Here is a 17,969-nt window from a genome sequence, read left to right as displayed (position 1 = left end):
CCTGGGGAATCCTGAGGGTTGGGATGGCACCCTGTCTTGTATCACCCCCGCACTCCTGTCTGGGCGTGAGCCGGTGCCTTTGCTGTGGCCTTGGCTGGGTGCTGATGCAATCATCAGACCCACTGCTGCGGTCAGTACCTTGCAGCCTGTGCTTGTGGTCTGATCTGCTCAGGCCCCCGGCAGGGAGAAGTGGCCATGTCTTCTTCCTGGAGGCGGCCAGATCACGCGACCTCCAGGCAGTGCTCCTGCTCGGCAGCACCCACCTGCCTCTGCTTGAGAAAGCACGAACCGCCCTCTGGGGAAGCAGCCAGCTGGGGAGTGCTCTCGGCCTGTGACCCCGGGAGAGCGGGGTAGGTGGCCACATGTCCTGCCCAGGCTCTGGGTGTGACTGGTGGCAGAGGGTCTATGAGGGAAGTGCAGGAGGAGGCAACCCCTAAGGTTAATCTCTAGGGCTAATCTGAAACTTAAGAAATGTATGAGGGCCGGGCACGGTGGCTCACGCCTGTAATCCCAGCATTTTGGGAGGCCGAGGTGGGTGGATCACGAGGTCAGGAGATTGAGACCATCCTGGATAACACGGTGAAACCCCGTCTCTACTAAACATACAAAAAATTAGGTGTGGTGGGCGCCTGTAGTCCTGGCTACTCGGGAGGCTAAGGCAGGAGTGGTGTGAACCCAGGAAGCAGAGCTTGCAGTGAGCCGAGATAGCGCCACTGCACTCCAGCCTGGGCGATGAATGAGACTCTGTCTCAAAACAAAACAAAACAAAAAAACAGTCGTCTTCGACCAGGCGCAGTGGCTCATGCCTGTAATCCCAGCACTTTGGGAGGCTAAGGTGGGCAAATCACATGAGGTCAGGAGTTTGAGACCAGCCTGGCTAACATGGAGAAACCCGATCTCTACTAAAAATACAAAAATTAGCTGGGCATGGTGGCATGTGCCTGTAGTCCCAGCTACTTGGGAGGCTGAGGCACGAGAATCGCTTGAACGTGGGAGGCAGAGGTTGCAGTGAGCCAAGATCATGCCATTGCACTCCAGCCTGAGTGACAGAGCGAGACTTTGTCTCAAAAAAGAAAAAAAGTACAATTCTACCTTAAATTAGAAAGAAGAACAAATGAAACCTAAAGAAAGATTAGAGAGGAAATTAGTAAACTAGAAAGCAGAAAAACCAAAAATTAGTTCCTTGAAAAGATCAACAAAATTGGCAAACTGTTAGCTAGACTACCAAAAGCATGAAAGAGGGGACATCACTACCAATCCTACACAAATGAACAGGACTTGGCCAGGCGCAGTGGCTTATACCTGTAATCCTAGCACTTTGGGAGGCCGAGGTGGGTGGATCACGAGGTCAGGAGATCCAGACTCATCCTGGCTAACATGGTGAAACCCTTCTCTAGTAAAAATACAAAAAATTAGCTGGGCGTGGTGGCGGGTGCCTGTAGTCCCAGCTACTCGGGAGGCTGAGGCAGGAGAATGGCGTGAACCCGGGAGGTGGAGCTTGCAGTGAGCCGAGATCGCACCACTGCACTCCAGCCTGGGCAAAAGAGCAAGACTCTGTCTCAAAAAAAAAAAAAAAAAAAAAAAAATGAACAGGACTTGGAATACTAGGAAAACTGTACCAACAACAAATTAGGTGAAACTGACAAACTCCCAGAGGGACACAAATCACTTAAATTGACTCAGAAATAGAAAATCTGAATAGACCTATAACAAGAAATTATAGTAATGAAAGTCCTGAGTCTTCCTACAGAAAGCCTGTGCCACGTGGTTGCCACTGTGTACTGTCAATAACACCAACCATTCACAATCTTCAGAATGTGGAGGGCGAGACACGCCCATCTGAGTCTTAAGAGGCTAAAGGCAGCGAAAGGCATCATGATCCCCGCCCCCAGCCCACAGAACAATGTCCATCATGAACACAGACATAAAGATCCTTAACAAAATATCAGCAACCCAAACTCGGCAACATCATACACCATGACCACGTGGGTTTATCACAGCAAAGTGAGGTTGCTTAAACATCTACAAAGCACTTAACATCATAAGCCACATTAATAGAAAAACAGATGCCTGTAATCCCAGCACTTTGGGAGGCTGAGGTGGGCGGATTGCTTGAGCCCAGGAGTTCAAGACTAGCCTGGGCAATATAGCGAAACCCTGTCTCTACCAAAATAAACCAAAAAAAATAAAAAACCAAAAATTAGCCAGGCATGGGAGTGCATGCTTGTGGTCTCAGCTACTCACAAGGCTGAAACCAGAGGATCATTTGTGCCCAGGAGGCACAAGTTCAATGAGCTGAGATCGTGCCACTGCACTCTAGCCTGGGCAACACAGCCAGAGCCTGTTTCAAAAAAAAAAAAAAAAAAAAAGCACCCACGAGATCCATCTCAATCAATGCAGAAAAAGCACAGGACAAAAGTCCCACACCTGTTCTTGATAAAGAATCTCACAACCCAGGAACAGAAGGGGAAGTCCCCAGCTAGAAAAGGCCGTCTGTGTTAGGTTCCAGTTGCTGCTGGGATAGGTTACTGCCACCTCAGTGATTTAAAACAACACAAGTTTAGGCCAGGTGTGGCTCACACCTGTCATCCCAACACTTTGGGATGCTGAGGCGGGTGCATCACTTGAGGTCAGGAGTTCAAGACAAGCCCGGCCAACATGGTGAAACCCCATCTTTACTAAAAATACAAAAATTAGCCAGGTGTGGTGGCACATGCCTGTAATCTCAGCTACTTAGGAGGCTGGGACCAGAGAAGTGCCTGAACCCAGGAGGTGGAGGTTGCAGTGACCCGAGATTGCGCCACTGCACTTCCAGCTCGGGTGACAGAGCAATACTCCATCTCAAAGAAAAAAAAAAAAAAACCCAAAAACCAAAACCCAGGTGTACCTTGCGGTTTGGAGGTCGGTAGTTTGACATGGGTCTCATGGACTAAAAGGAAGGTGTGGGCAGCGCTGCGTTCCCTGCAGAGGCCCTGGGGGAGGCTCTGTATCCCCATCCTTTCCACACGCACCCTTGGCTCCTGGCCCTTCCTGCCATCCTCAAAGCCAGCAACAGCAGGTCGAGTCCTCCGTGCCTCAAGGCAACTCCTCCTCTGCTTTTAAGGACCGCGCGATTCCCTAGGTTCACCTGGAAAAGCCATGCTACTCCGTTTTGGGGAACTGACCTGAAATTGGCACCTCCTCTTGGTGGTGTGGCCTCACATCATCCCAGGCCCAGGGGTTAAAATGTGGCCATCTTTGCGGTGAGCACTGTTCTGCCTCCCATAGCATCCGTGAGAAACACAGCTGGCAGCGTAATTCATGGTGGGTGACGATGGTTCCCTCCAAAGGCAGGAACAAGGTGTTTAATAAGATGCTAAAAAAATATATATATTGGAAAGGAAAAGGTAAAAGTGTCTATTCATAGCACGAGGATCCTCTACAGAGCAAGGCCTATGGGACACACACAACCGGAACAAGTTCAGCTGGGCCCCGGGATCCAGAGTTAACAGATTCATCGCCTTTCTATAGACTACAAACAGTCCAAACAAAACTAAGATGCCATTCACTAGCATCGAAACTAGAACACACACTTAGGAACTACCTTGGTGAAGGAAACTGAAGATTTATACACTGAAAATACAAGACATTGCTGAGAGAAATGGAAAGACAGCCCACGTTCATTGGGTAGGAGACTCCTATTAAGATTTCTGTCTCCCCAAATGGGCCCATAGATACCATGCAGTCCCTATTAAGATCCCAGCAGGGGCCAGATGCGGTGGCTCACGCCTATAATCCCAGCACTTTGGGAGGCCAAGCACTTTGAGAGACCATTCTGGCTAACACGGTGAAACCCTGTCTCTACTAAAAATCCAAAAAAAAAAAAAAAATTAGCTGGGTGTGGTGGTGGGCGCCTGTAGTCCCAGCTCCTCGAGAGGCTGAGACAGAATGGTGTGAACCCGGGAGGCGGAGCTTGCAGTGAGCCAAGATCGTGCCACTGCACTCCAGCCTGGGCAACAGAGTGAGACTCTGCAAAAAAAAAAAAAAAATTCCAGCAGGTATTTTGGAGAAAGTGACAAGCAGATTCTAAATTTATATGGAAATACAAGAATCTAGACAAGCCACAACAGGTTTGAAACGCGATGAGTTGGAGGGCTCAGGCTGCCTGATTTCAAAACTCACTATAAAGTGTGAGTGGCAGGCCAGGCGTGGTGGCTCACACCTGTAATCTCAGCACTTTGGGAGGCCGAGGCGGGCAGATCACTAGGTCAGGAGTTCAAAACCAGCCTGGGCAATGTGGTGAAATCCTGTCTCTACTAAAAGTACAAAAATTAGCCAGCTGTGGTGGCGGGTGTCTGTAGTCCCAGCTACTCAGGAGGCTGAAGCAGAAGAACTGCTTGAACCCAAGAGGCAAAGGTTGCAGTGAGCTGAGATCATACCACTGCACTTCAGCCTGAGTGGCAGAGCAAGACTCTGTCTCAAAAAAAAAAAAAAAAAGTGTGGGCCGGGCATGGTGGCTCACACCTGCAATCCCAGTACTTTGGGAGGCCAAGGTGGGTGGATCACCTGAGGTCAGGAGTTTGAGACCAGCCTGGCCAACATGGTGAAATCCTGTCTCTACTAAAAATACAAAATTTAGCTGGGTGTGGTGGTGCATGCCTGTAATCCCAGCTAATCGGGAGGCTGAGGCAGGAGGATCGCTTGAACCAGGAGGTGGAGGCTGCAGTGAGCTGAGATCGCGCCACTGCACTCCAGCCTGGGCCACAAGAGCGAGACTCCATCTCAAAAATAAAGTGTGACAGTGGTGCATGAAGATCAACGGGTCAGAGTCTAGAATAAATCCTTGTATTCATGGCCATCTGATTTTTCAACAAAGATGCCAAGACATTTCAGTTAGGAAAAGGAGAGTCTAACAGATGGTGTTGGGACAATTAGGTATCTGTGCAAGAAGTGACTCGAGACAAAGTAACTCAAAACAGATCACAGACCTAAATGCAATAGCTGAAGCCGTCAGACTTTCAGAAGCAGCTGCAGGAGAACATCTCTGCCATCTTGGGTTAGGCAAAGAGTTGTTAGAGGAAAGAAAAAATCAGTTGGAACTTGTCACAGTGAAAAACTTTTGTACTTTAAAAAGACAACTTTTTTTTTTTTTCTTTTTGAGATGAGGCTTTGCCCCGTTACCCAGGCGGGAGTGTAGTGGCACGACCATGGCTCACTGCAGCCTCAAGCAGTCCTCCAGATCCAGCCTCAGCCTCCCGAGTAGCTGGGACCACAGATGCATACCACCATGTGTGGCTAATTTTTGTATTTTTTGTAGAGATGGGGTCTTGCTGTGTTGCCTAGGCCAGTCTTGAAATCTTGGGCTTAAGCAACCCTCTAGTCTCAGCCTCCCAAGGTGCTGGGATTACAGATGTGTGCCACCACACTGGGCCAAAAGACACCTTTTTTAAAAAAAAACAGAAGCCACAAGCTAGGAAAAATATTTGCCAGTCTTTTTTTTTTTTTTTTCCCCTTGTTGATCCATCACTAAGAGTTATAAGTAATACACAAAGTCTTACAACTCAAGAATATAACCCAATTAAAAATGGGTAACCAGCAGCTTTGTACATGTTAAAAAAATAAAAACAAAAAGGGTGACTTAGATTATGTCACCAAAGACTGACATAAGAATGGCCAATAAACACATGAAGAGTTTTGACATCACTAGTTAACAGAAAAACATGAGTTGGAATAGCTTACAGGAACATACCAAATGCTGGTGGGGATGTGGGACAACTGCAACTTGCATACTTTGTAAAACAGTACACTCGACCGGGCATGGGGGCTCACACCTGTAATCCCAGCACTTTGGGAGGCCAAGGTGGGCAGATCACCTGGGGTCAGCAGTTCGAGAGCAGCCTGGCCAACATGGTGAAACTCCGTCTCTACTAAAAATAAAACAATTAGCTGGGCATGATGATGGGCACCTGTAATCCCAGCTACTCAGGAGGCTGAGGCAGGAGAATCGCTTGAACCCAGGAGGGGGAGGTTGCAGTGAGCCGAGATTGCGCCACTGCACTCCAGCCTGGGCGATAAGAGTGAGATTCTGTCTTTAAAAAAAAAAAGTATGGGAGCCGGGCATGGTGGCTCATGCCTGTAATCCCAGCACTTTGGGAGGCCGAGGTGGGCAGATCACGAGGTCAGGAGATCAAGACCATCCCGGCTAACACTGTGAAACCCTGTCTCTACTAAAAATACAAAAAATTAGCCAGGCGTGGTGGTGGGTGCCTGTAGTCCCAGCTACTCAGGAGGCTAAGGCTGGAGAATGGTATGAACCTGGGAGGCAGAGCTTGCAGTGAGCCGAGATCACGCCACTTCACTCCATCCTGGGCGACAGAGCGAGACTCTGTCTCAAAAAAAAAAAAAAAAAAAAAAAAAAAATAGTATGCCCACACTGGAAAACAGTTTTTTAAAAGAGATACAACACTATGAACCAGCAACTCCACTCCTAAGACTGTACCCAAGAAAAATGAAACCTGTGTCCAAAGACGTGCACACAAATAGAGTAGCATTTTTCACAGTAATCCCAAATGGAAACAGTCCAAGCCTCCACCAACTAAGGAGGCGCCATGAACAAACGTGGCCACGGAGTGGAGCATCGTTCAGCTGCAAAGCACAAAGCATTGCTCTATGCCACGGCACGGATGAGCCTCCAAAACACCGCATCCAGGGAAGAAACCAGATGCAGAGTGCACGGCTCGTGTGGGAAAGGCGGAGGGCAGTGCTGGCTGCACAACATGCGTTTCCTGTCACCGACCTGCACACTTACAGTGAGGGAATTTTATGCTGTATAAATCAATAAAACTGTTTTAGAAACGGAATCATAGGGTAAACAGAACACATTATTTCATACTTAGTTATCCTAGCCTGTCTAGAAAACAATTCCAGCCCTGACAAACAGCAAATGAAATTGAGGAGGGAAAATGATAATGCATAATAGTACCAAAAGCAACAATCATATAGGAAAAGAACCTAAAAAAATACATGCAAGAGCACAACATAGAAAATCTACAAAAACACGAGAGATGCAAGTCCTAGGTAAAGGAGGAAATACTGCATGTCCCCAGGTGGGAAGACTCAGTACAGGAAGACGTCACAGCCTGCAGCGCTAGTCAGAATTTGGTTTTGTTTTAGAGACTCAACAGCTGCTTCCAAGGTTTATATGGAAACACAAACGACTGGGAAGAGCCAAGATGCTCTTGAAGAATGAGGCCCTACTCTACCAGATGTGAGAATTTCCTGAAAATAACAGGGAGACCCCATCTCTACAAAAAAATAAAAATTAGCTGAGCATGGCGGCACACACCACACCTGTAAGTCCCAGCTACTTGGGAGGCTGAGGCGGGAGGATCACCTGAGCCTGGGAGGTTGAGGCTGCAGTGAGCCAAGATGGCGCCACTGCACTCCAGCCTGGGAAAGAGAGCAAGACCATGTCTCCAAAAAGAAAGAAAGAAAAAAAATCTCCAGCTTACCAAAAAGCCACCACTGTGCAGAGAGCGTGGCAGTGGACAGACAGAGGGGGCCAAGAATCCAGAAAGGGGTCCAGGCTTAGATGGGCTTGGTTTATGATGGGAGTGACAGCCCTTCCACTAAATGGCACAGAGGCTGATGGTAACCCCCACACGGGAAGAGTTAACCCTGAGCCCGGCCTCTCCCTCTTAGGAGGCCGATTAGAAGGGAAAACAGGACAGTGTTGGCACAAAATAGTACTTGAAACCATAAAAATAAAATAGAGGACATGAAGAATTTTGCCATTTTCCCATCTGTATTAGTCCATTCTCACATTGCTATAAAGGACTGCCTGAGAGCGGGTAATTTATAAAGAAAAGAGGTTTAATTGACTCGCAGTTCTGCAAGGCTGGCAAGGCCTCAGGAAACTTACAATCATGGTGGGTAAGGAAGCAAACACATCCTTCTTCACATGGCAGCAGGATAAAGAAATTAGTGCCCAGTGAAGGGGGAAGCCCCTTATAAAACCATCAGCTCTCATGAGAACTCACTCTCAAGAGAACAGGATGGCAGGAACCACGCCCATGATTCAACCGTCTCCACGGGGTCCTGCGCACAACACGTGGGGATTATGGGAACTACAAGATAAGATTTGGGTGGGGACACAGCCAAACCATATCATTCCACCTCTGGCCCCTCCTAAACCTCACGTCCTCACAATTCAAAACACAATCATGCCCTTCCAGCCGTCCCCCAAAGTCTTAACTCATTCCAGCATTAACCCAAAAGTCCAAGTCCAAAGTCTCATCTGAGACAAGGCAAGTCCCTTCTGCCTATAAGCCTGTAAAATCAAAAGCCAAGTGAGTTACTTCCTAGATACAGCGGGGGTACAGGCATTGGGTAAATACACCCATTCCAAATGGGATAAATTGGCCAAAACAAAGGGGCTACAGGCCCCATGCAAGTCTGAAATCCAACAGGGCAGTCAAATCTTAAAGCTCCAAAATGATCTCATTTGATTCCATGTCTCACATCCAGATCACACTGATGCAAGAGCTGGGTTCCCAAGGCCTTGGGCAGCTCCACCCCTGTGGCTTTGCAGGGTACAGCCCCCCTCCCAGCTGCTTTCACAGGCTTGTGTCGAGTGTCTGTGGCTTTTCCAGGTGCATGGTGCAAGCTGTTGTCGGTGGATCTAGCATTCTGGGGTCTGGAGGATGGTGACCCTTTTCTCACAGCTCCACTAGGCAGTGCCCCAGTAGGGACTCTGTGGAGGGATCCAACCCCACATTTCCCTTCCGTATTGCCCTAGCAGAGGTTCTCTGTGAAGACTCTGCCCCTGCAGCACACTTCTGCCTGGACATCCAGGTGTTCCTATACATCCTCTGAAATCCAGGCAGAGGTTCCCAAACCTGAATTTTTTTTTTGAGATGGCGTCTTGCTCTGTCACCCAGGCTGCAGTGCAGTGGCATGATCTTGGCTCACTGCAACTTCTGCCTCCCAGGTTCAAGTGATCCTCCCACCTCAGCCTCCCAGGTAGCTGGGACTAGAGCGTGCACCACCATGCTTGGCTAATTTTTGTATTTTTAGTAGGGACAGGGTTTCACCATGTTGGCCAGGCTGGTCTCAAACTCCTGACCTCAGGTGATCCCCTTGCCTCGGCCTCCCAAAGTGTTGGGATTACAGGCGTGAGCCACTGCACCCAGCTCCCAAACCTCAATTCTTGACTTCTGGGCATCTGCAGGCCCAATAACACATGGAAACTGCCAAGGCTTGGGGCTTGCACCCTCTGAAGCAACAGTCTGAGCTGTACCTTGGCTCCCTTTAGCCATGGCTGGAAGGCAGGGCACCCAAGACTGCACAAAGCAGCAAGGCCCTGGGCCTGGTCCACTAAACCATTTTTCCTCCTAGGCCTCGGGGCCTGTGATGGGAGGGGCTGCCCTGAAGACCTCTGACGTGCCCGGGAGACATTTTCCCCACTGTCTTGCTGATTAACATTTGGCTCCTTGTTATGCAAATTTCTGCAGCCAGCTTAAATTTCTCCTCAGAAAATGGGCTTTTCTTTTTTACGGCATCATCATGCTGCAAATTTTTCAGCCTTTTATGGTTGGCTTCCCTTTTAAACATAAGTTCCAATTCCAAACCATATCTTTGTGAATACATAAAACTGAATGCTTTTAACAGCACCCAGGTCACCTCTTGAACACTTTGCTGCTTAGAAATTTCTTTCACTGGCTGAGCACAGTAGCTCACACCTGTAATCCCAGCACTTTGGGAGGCCAAGGCGGGCGGATCATGAGGTCAGGAGATCAAGACCCTCCTGGTCAACATGGTGAGACCTTGTCTCTACTAAAAATACAAAAATTAGCTGGGCGTGATGGCGTGCTTCTGTAGTTCCAGCTACTCAGGAGGCGGAGACAGGAGAATCGCTTGAACGTGGGAGGCAGCGGTTGCAGTGAGCCGAGATTGCGCCACTGCACTCCAGCCTGGGTGACAAAGTGAGACTCTGTCTCAAAAAAAAAAAAAAGAAAAAAAATTTATTTCACCAGATGCCCTAAATCATCTCTCACAAGTTCAAAGTTGCACAAATCTCTAGGGCAGGGGCAACATGCCACCAGTCTCTGCTAAAACATAGCAAGAGTCACCTTTATTCCAGTTTCCAACAAGTTCCTCTTCTCCGAGACCACCTCAGCCTCGACTTTGTTGGCCATATCACTATCAGGATTTTGGTCAAAGGCATTCAGCAAGTCTAGGAAGTCTAGAAGTACCAAACTTTCCCATATCTTCCTGTCCTTTTCTGAGCCCTCCAAACGGTTCCAACCTCTGCCTGCTACCCAGTTCCAAAGTCACTTCCACATTTTTGGGTATCTTTACAGCAGTGTCCCACTGTAATAATAATTATTACAGTAATAATTTACTGTATTAGTCTTTTCTACTGTATTAGTCTTTTCTATTAGTCTATCATGCTGCTGATAAAGACATACCTGAGACTGGGTAATTTATAAAGGAAAGAGGTTTAATGGACTCACAGTTCCACATGGCTGGGGAGGCCTCACAATCATGGCGGAAGGCAGAGGGTCTTACACGGCAGCAGGCAAGAGAGCGTCTGCAGGGGAACTCCCATTTATAAAACCATCAGGTCTCAGCCAGGCGCGGTGGCTCAACGCCTGTAATCCCAGCAGTTTGGGAAGCCGAGGCGGGTGGATCACGAGGTCAGGCGATCGAGACCATCCTGGTTAACACGGTGAAACCCCATCTCTATTAAAAATACAAAAAATTAGCCGGGCGTAGTGGTGGGCACCTGTAGTCCCAGCTACCTGGGAGGCTGAGGCAGGAGAATGGCATGAACCCGGGAGGTGGAGCTTGCCGTGAGCCGAGGTTGTGCCACTGCACTCAAGCCTGGGTGACAGAGTGAGACTCCATCTCAAACAAACAAACAAAAAACAAAAACAACCATCAAGTCTCATGAGACTTACTACCACAACAGTGTGGGGAAAACCGCCCCCATGATTGAGTTGTTTCCACCTGTCCCTGCCCTTGACACATGGGAATTATTACAATTCAAGGTGAGATTTCGGTGGGGATGTGAGGCCAAACCGAATCATCTTTGTTGTTGGTATCTGAGGAATCAAGCCCAACATTTAAGGGATATCATCTTAATTAAAATTAAGAACTCTCGACGGCCCGGTGGCTCACGCCTGTAATCCCAGAGCTTTGGGAGGCCAAGGCAGGCAAATCACCTGAGGTCAGGAGTTTGAGACCAGCCTGACCAACATGGAGAAACCCTGTCTCTACTAAAAATACAAAATTAGGGGCTGGGCACGGTGGCTCACGCCTGTAATCCCAGCACTTTGGGAGGCCGAGGCGGGCAAATCACCTGAGGTCGGGAGTTTGAGACCAGCTTGGCCAACATGGTGAAACCCCGTCTCTACTAAAAACACAAAACATTAGCCAGGCGTGGTGGCTCATGCCTGTAATCCCAGCTACTTGGGAGGCTGAGGCAGAAGAGTCGCTTGAACCTGGGAGGCGGAGGTTGCAGTGAGCGGAGATCACGCCACTGGACTCCAGCCCTGGTGACAGAGTGAGACTCCATCTCAAAAAATAAATAAATAAAATAAAAATTAGCCAGGTGTGGTGGCTCATGCCTATAATCCCAGCTACTTGGGAGGCTGAGGCAGGAGAATTGCTTGAACCTGGGAGGCAGAGGTTGCAGTGAGCTGAGATTGCACCATTACACTCCAGCCTGGGCAACAAGAGCAAAACTCCATCTCAAAAAAAAAAAAAAAAAATCTCACCAGAATCCTAACGAGAGGACGGAAAGGCCACACACCTGGGTGTGCGTGCTGAATGCTTTTGTTTTTTCTTGTATCTTGCAAATGAGAAATCAGCCAGCTAACTAGAAAATCAGCAAGAGACTGAAACCAGCAGTGGCTGAAGCCGGATGACCCTGTGGCTGTGTGCCGGACAAGATGCCCGGTCTCCCGGGTGACGGCCACCGTCCACTCGCCACTGGCCTGAGTGTAGGCAGGTGTGCGCCCACAGGATGCGGAGCCACAGGGCTCGGTGTCATTGCTGGAAACAGTGAGAAGGACAGGGAGAGATGTATTCCAGGACGTGACCTAGACATGGACTCACCTCCCTCAGGTCCTGTCTTACAGAAAGCCAGGCCCTGTGCAGCCTGAAGACAGGCAGAATGCGGCTGATGGAGGAGCCTGGGAAGCCACCAGCCTTGAGCCGGGAGAGGCCTCAGCGGGAGTGGGGCCATTGGGGGTGGTGGCAGTGATGGGGGCCTCTGGAACTCAATGGGCTGAATGTGTGTGTGTAGGCCTCTGCGTTACCACAGGAATCAAAGAGGCCTGGAGCCCCCTTACCCAGCTGCCGCAACCCTGGTGAGGCTCTGCCCGCCCGCGACACCCGGCCCCTCCCAAAGGAAGAGAACACGGACAGATTCTCCCTTCCCACCTGGAATACGCGGGGCTCCCAGGTGGGGTGCGCGGCCTGACACAGGCCGGGGCCCCCACGGGGACCTCTCCTGAGAGGAGGCCGCCCAGGTCTGCTGGCCCCAGGCCCCAGGCCCCTGCTGAGTCTGCGTTTTCTGCTGAGTAAACGGATCGTGGGTCTTTCTGGGTGTGGACTTTCTCCCCGTGGATCTATAATTTCTCAGAAGAGGAGCCGAGACACCACCTGGAAAATGATCAATTCTTGATAAAGGGAAGACGATGACAGTGGGCCGGCGGCTTCCCACAGCTGTGCACGGGGCCTGCCAGGTGAGCCTGGAGCTGCGGATGGGGTAGGGCCCTGGAAAGCTGCGGTCTCCCCCAGCCCCGGCTCTGTCCCCACCTGCACCCCTTCCGGCCGCTTCCCTGCACACTTTCCCACTGCCGAGGGACTGGTGGGCAGGCCCCGCTGACAGCCAGGGGAGGGGCCTGCAGGGACCTGGAGGGGAGGGGCTGCACCTGCTCAGGCCCTGGTGGAGAGAGCGACTGGCTGGGAAGTGGTTTGAGCAGGTGGAGGGGAACCAGGGGCCTCTGGAGGCAGGTGGAGACGGAGCCCAGGGGTGGCCTCGGACATGGCTGGGCACACGTTCCTGTGGCCTGTCTGCACACAAGCGGTGACTGTGGGACGGCCAGGCCCCTACCAGAGCCTTGGGGGACAGCAAGGGGCAGGTGAGGCTTGTCTGGGGCACAAGATCTGGCTCCCATGGCCAGACCACCCCCACACACTCCCCGAGGATGGTGCAGGGCAAAAACAAACAGGCGCCTGCGGCCCTGCCAGGCATTCCTAGAAGAGGCTGGGGGCGGGGCAGTGGCCAGATACCAGCACCCCTGGGCTCACGGGAGAGGCAGGGTGAGCTTGGGCCCTGGACAGCGCCGTGGGCCTGAAGCCCAATGGCAGCTCCCACCCAGGCTGTAGGGAACCCCGGGAGGGCGGGTGGACGGCTGGGTGGGGTACGGGGAAGGGGGGGCAGCCCCTTAGCCCCACACGGCTGGCTGCTCAGGCCAGGGGTGGGGTCAAGACCCCAGGAGCTGCCCGAGGGGCCCCCTGCCCGCAACAGGACCTGGTAAAGCCCTGGGCTCCCCAAACCTGCCTCGAGCCCCAGCCCCGCCCAGGCTGCTGCAAGGGGTCCTCACCCCGACCTGGCTGCCCAGACCTCCCCAGTCAACCCTGCAGGGGGCCTGGGCACTGGCCATCAGCCCCCAGGGCCGCATTACGGCCACCTCGGGCCCCGACGGAAGCTCCCTCACCCCCTGCACTGTCTGCACCCCAGGGCTCTGGGCTGATGCCGGCCGCCCGGCACGAGGGGGTTAACAGAGCCAGGGCCAGCTGGGTTGGGCCAGCCAGGTGACAGGCGCGGGCTGCCCCGCAGTGGGGAAATCCAGAGGGCAGGGGTGGCCGGCGCGGCAGACGGACCTTCCCTCGCTGCCTGCCTGCGGCCTGCCCTGCACGCGGGATGGCCCTGAGGAAAGGTGAGGCCCCCGAGTGCCCTGCCACCCACTCTGGGGGTGGCCAGTCTGTGACCCTGAGCCCGCTGGGGAGAGGCCAGGGGTGATCCCCAGGGAAGCTCTGGAGGGCTCCGCTCTGGGGCTCTGCGGGGGACTCTGGGGAGCCCACAGTCGGAAATGCGGCTGCTGGGGTTGTCAGGGGGACACAGCTGTGCCTGGCACCAGAGGGTCTCTGTCTCGTCCTCCACCCTAAGGGCGCTGGCGGAGGCACAGGGGAGGAGGGCCAGGTACAGGCGGGAGCCTTCAGCCCCCAGCACAGCGGGCACAGCGACGGGAAGTGCCCCTCACGGCCCGCGTCGTGAGCCCGGCCCAGGCAAGAGACGTTGGCTCACACCCCATTGTCTCTGTAGGGGGGGGGGGGTGACCCCTTGCAGCTTCGGCCATCCCCAAGCCTGAGCTGAGCTCCAGAGCTGGCTCAGGCCACCCCCAACCCATCGTGACAGAAGGGCAGTCGGGGGGCCCACCTCGCTGCCCCTGCCACCATCCCAGCGATTCCACACTCTCTGAGGATGGGGGGCCCCACAGTAGAGGTTCTCGGTCATCACTGCTTGGGAGGCTGCTGGCCGGATCTGCGGGGCCTGTGGCCCCTTGTCCTGAAAGGCAATGTGAGCTTTGGTGGCCGACGGTCCGGGGTTCCTACCTGTCCCCCGACGGCGGTGCCCCGGTCCCCTCCCACAGCACCCGACCAAGGCCTGGATGCAGGCAGGTGAGACCCCGCTGAGGGGGCCTAACTGGGGCAGGAGGTGCCCAGGTCCCTGTCCAGCCTCTGAGGGCAGTGAGTGAGTGCCCACCAAGACCTGCTCCAGAATATTCTGAAAATGGCCGGACCTTGGCCAATGGCTCAGTTCCCTCCCCTTCCTTTAGGCCAACGTGGCAGACTGGCCTGGCTCAAGCGCCTGCCTTGGGGGTGCGGCTGCCACATGGCCAGACGGCCGAGACCCAGCCTGGCCGAGCCCACGTGGCCTGCGCACAGCTGGAGAGCCAAGCCCTCAGCGTCTGTGCAGCGGGGCGGGGCGGCCACTCCTCTGTCCCACGGGGTGGGAAGCGCAGCGTCAGCTTTTGAGCCGGAGGACCTGTGGGGTTCACCGGCTTCTTCGCATCTCAGCGGGTGACCTCGAGCCTCAGTTCACACCTGAGCGCCGCTCCCGGCTGTGCTGGTATCAGGCTCACTCCGGCCACCTCCCCAAGCCTCTACCCCCGCAGGAGGCCTGGCCCTGGCACTGCTGCTGCTGTCCTGGGTGGCACTGGGCCCCCGCAGCCTGGAGGGAGCAGAGCCCGGAACGCCGGAGGAAGCCGAGGGCCCAGCGTGCCCGGCCGCCTGTGTCTGCAGCTACGATGACGACGCGGATGAGCTCAGCGTCTTCTGCAGCTCCAGGAACCTCACGCGCCTGCCTGACGGAATCCCGGGCGGCACCCAAGCTCTGTGGCTGGACGGCAACAACCTCTCGTCCATCCCCCCGGCGGCCTTCCAGAACCTCTCCAGCCTGGGCTTCCTCAACCTGCAGGGCGGCCAGCTGGGCAGCCTGGAGCCACAGGCGCTGCTGGGCCTAGAGAACCTGTGCCACCTGCACCTGGAGCGGAACCAGCTGCGCAGCCTGGCAGTCGGCACTTTTGCGCACACGCCCGCGCTGGCCTCGCTCGGCCTCAGCAACAACCGCCTGAGCAGGCTGGAGGACGGGCTGTTCGAGGGCCTCGGCAGCCTCTGGGACCTCAACCTTGGCTGGAATAGCCTGGCGGTGCTCCCCGATGCGGCGTTCCGCGGCCTGGGCAGCCTGCGCGAGCTGGTGCTGGCGGGCAACAGGCTGGCCTACCTGCAGCCCGCGCTCTTCAGCGGCCTGGCCGAGCTCCGGGAGCTGGACCTGAGCAGGAACGCGCTGCGGGCCATCAAGGCAAACGTGTTCGCGCAGCTGCCCCGGCTCCAGAAACTCTACCTGGACCGCAACCTCATCGCTGCCGTGGCCCCGGGCGCCTTCCTGGGCCTGAAGGCGCTGCGATGGCTGGACCTGTCCCACAACCGTGTGGCTGGCCTCCTGGAGGACACGTTCCCCGGTCTGCTGGGCCTGCGGGTGCTGCGGCTGTCCCACAACGCCATCGCCAGCCTGCGGCCCCGCACCTTCAAGGACCTGCACTTCCTGGAGGAGCTGCAGCTGGGCCACAACCGCATCCGCCAGCTGGCTGAGCGCAGCTTTGAGGGCCTGGGGCAGCTTGAGGTGCTCACGCTGGACCACAACCAGCTCCAGGAGGTCAAGGCGGGCGCCTTCCTCGGCCTCACCAACGTGGCGGTCATGAACCTCTCTGGGAACTGTCTCCGGAACCTTCCGGAGCAGGTGTTCCGGGGCCTGGGCAAGCTGCACAGCCTGCACCTGGAGGGCAGCTGCCTGGGACGCATCCGCCCGCACACCTTCGCCGGCCTCTCGGGGCTCCGCCGGCTCTTCCTCAAGGACAACGGCCTCGTGGGCATTGAGGAGCAGAGCCTGTGGGGGCTGGCGGAGCTGCTGGAGCTCGACCTGACCTCCAACCAGCTCACGCACCTGCCCCACCGCCTCTTCCAGGGCCTGGGCAAGCTGGAGTACCTGCTGCTCTCCCGCAATCGCCTGGCAGAGCTGCCGGCGGACGCCCTGGGCCCCCTGCAGCGGGCCTTCTGGCTGGACGTCTCGCACAACCGCCTGGAGGCATTGCCCAACAGCCTCTTGGCACCACTGGGGCGGCTGCGCTACCTCAGCCTCAGGAACAACTCACTGCGGACCTTCACGCCGCAGCCCCCGGGCCTGGAGCGCCTGTGGCTGGAGGGTAACCCCTGGGACTGTGGCTGCCCCCTCAAAGCGCTGCGGGACTTTGCCCTGCAGAACCCCGGGGCCGTGCCCCGCTTCGTCCAGGCCATCTGTGAGGGGGACGACTGCCATCCCCCCGCGTACACCTACAACAACATCACCTGTGCCAGCCCGCCCGAGGTCGCGGGGCTCGACCTGCGGGACCTCAGCGAGGCCCACTTCGCTCCCTGCTGACCAGGTCCCCGGACTCAAGCCCCGGACTCAGGCCCCCGCCTGGCTCACCTTGTGCTGGGGACAGGTCCTCAGTGTCCTCAGGGGCCTGCGCTGTGCACTTGCTGAAAGACGCAAGGGCCTGATGGGTTGGAAGGCATGGCGGCCCCCCCAGCTGTCATCAATTAAAGGCAAAGGCAATTGAATCTAACAGGCACAGTGCCTGAGTGCAAGCATGAAACCAGGGAAGGGGCCGGGTGCTCGGGGCGCAGCTGTGGTCTCAGAGCTTTGGGAGGCCGAGGCGGGCGGATCGCTTGAGCCCAGGAGTTCAAGAGACCGTCCTGGGCAACAGGTCTCTTCAAGAGAGACCCCATCTCTACAAAAAATTTAAAAAATTAGCATAGCATGGCGGCCCGTGCCTGTGGTCCTAGGGAGGCTGAGGCAGGAGGATCGCTGGAGCCTGGGAGGTAGAGGCTGCCGTGAGCCAAGATTGCACCACTGCACTCCAGCCTGGGTGACAGGGCAACACCCTGTCTCAAAAAAACCCACCTGGCTTAGGGCAGGGGAGGATGGTGTTGCCTGGGTACCCCTGTTGGTCTCCTCACCTCTCTCCTCCCTGGCTTGGCCACGCCCAGGGCCCCCACCTGGGTCCTGCCCCGCCACGATCCTGCCTCCCTGGCTTGGCCACGCCCAGGGCCCCCGCCTGGATCCTTTCCCGCCACCGCCCTGGCCAACTGCCGCACACCCACGTCTTCCTGGTCCCCGCGGCTGCCCCTCGGGCTCCCCGCAGGACATCCCCCAGGAATGATGGCACCAACTCGAATCCCCAGGAGCTCTGCGTCTCACCCCTCCTCTTCGAGGCATCGCCCTGAGGACCAGGCAGTGTCCCCGAGGGGTGTGGTCCAGGCAGCCAGGGCGCGGCTGAGGTGGGGTGGAGTGAGTGCAGGGCGGGCCGTCGGCCTTGCGTGGGAAGCCACACCCCCTGCAGATGCCCCGGGCGTTTGTCTTCTCTGCCCCCTCA

The 17,969-nt window shown here is 54.9% G+C and overlaps 1 protein-coding gene across 1 annotated transcript; it reads left to right on the top strand.

The window, feature by feature from the left end:
* Positions 1-12,683: 12,683 nt before the first annotated feature.
* On the top strand, positions 12,684-17,154 carry IGFALS (insulin like growth factor binding protein acid labile subunit). Its single transcript, XM_063717817.1, is given in 3 exon segments — positions 12,684-12,731; positions 14,832-15,138; positions 15,141-17,154. Coding segments are annotated over 3 exon segments (2,187 nt in total). The 3' UTR covers positions 16,973-17,154.
* Positions 17,155-17,969: the final 815 nt, after the last annotated feature.

The sequence above is a fragment of the Pongo abelii genome, chromosome 18 (assembly GCF_028885655.2).
Source record: "Pongo abelii isolate AG06213 chromosome 18, NHGRI_mPonAbe1-v2.0_pri, whole genome shotgun sequence".
In the NCBI taxonomy this organism is placed as follows: Eukaryota; Metazoa; Chordata; class Mammalia; order Primates; family Hominidae; genus Pongo; species Pongo abelii.
The sequence above is the reverse complement of the archived record's forward strand: the minus strand, read 5'-3'. Positions and strand labels throughout refer to the sequence as shown.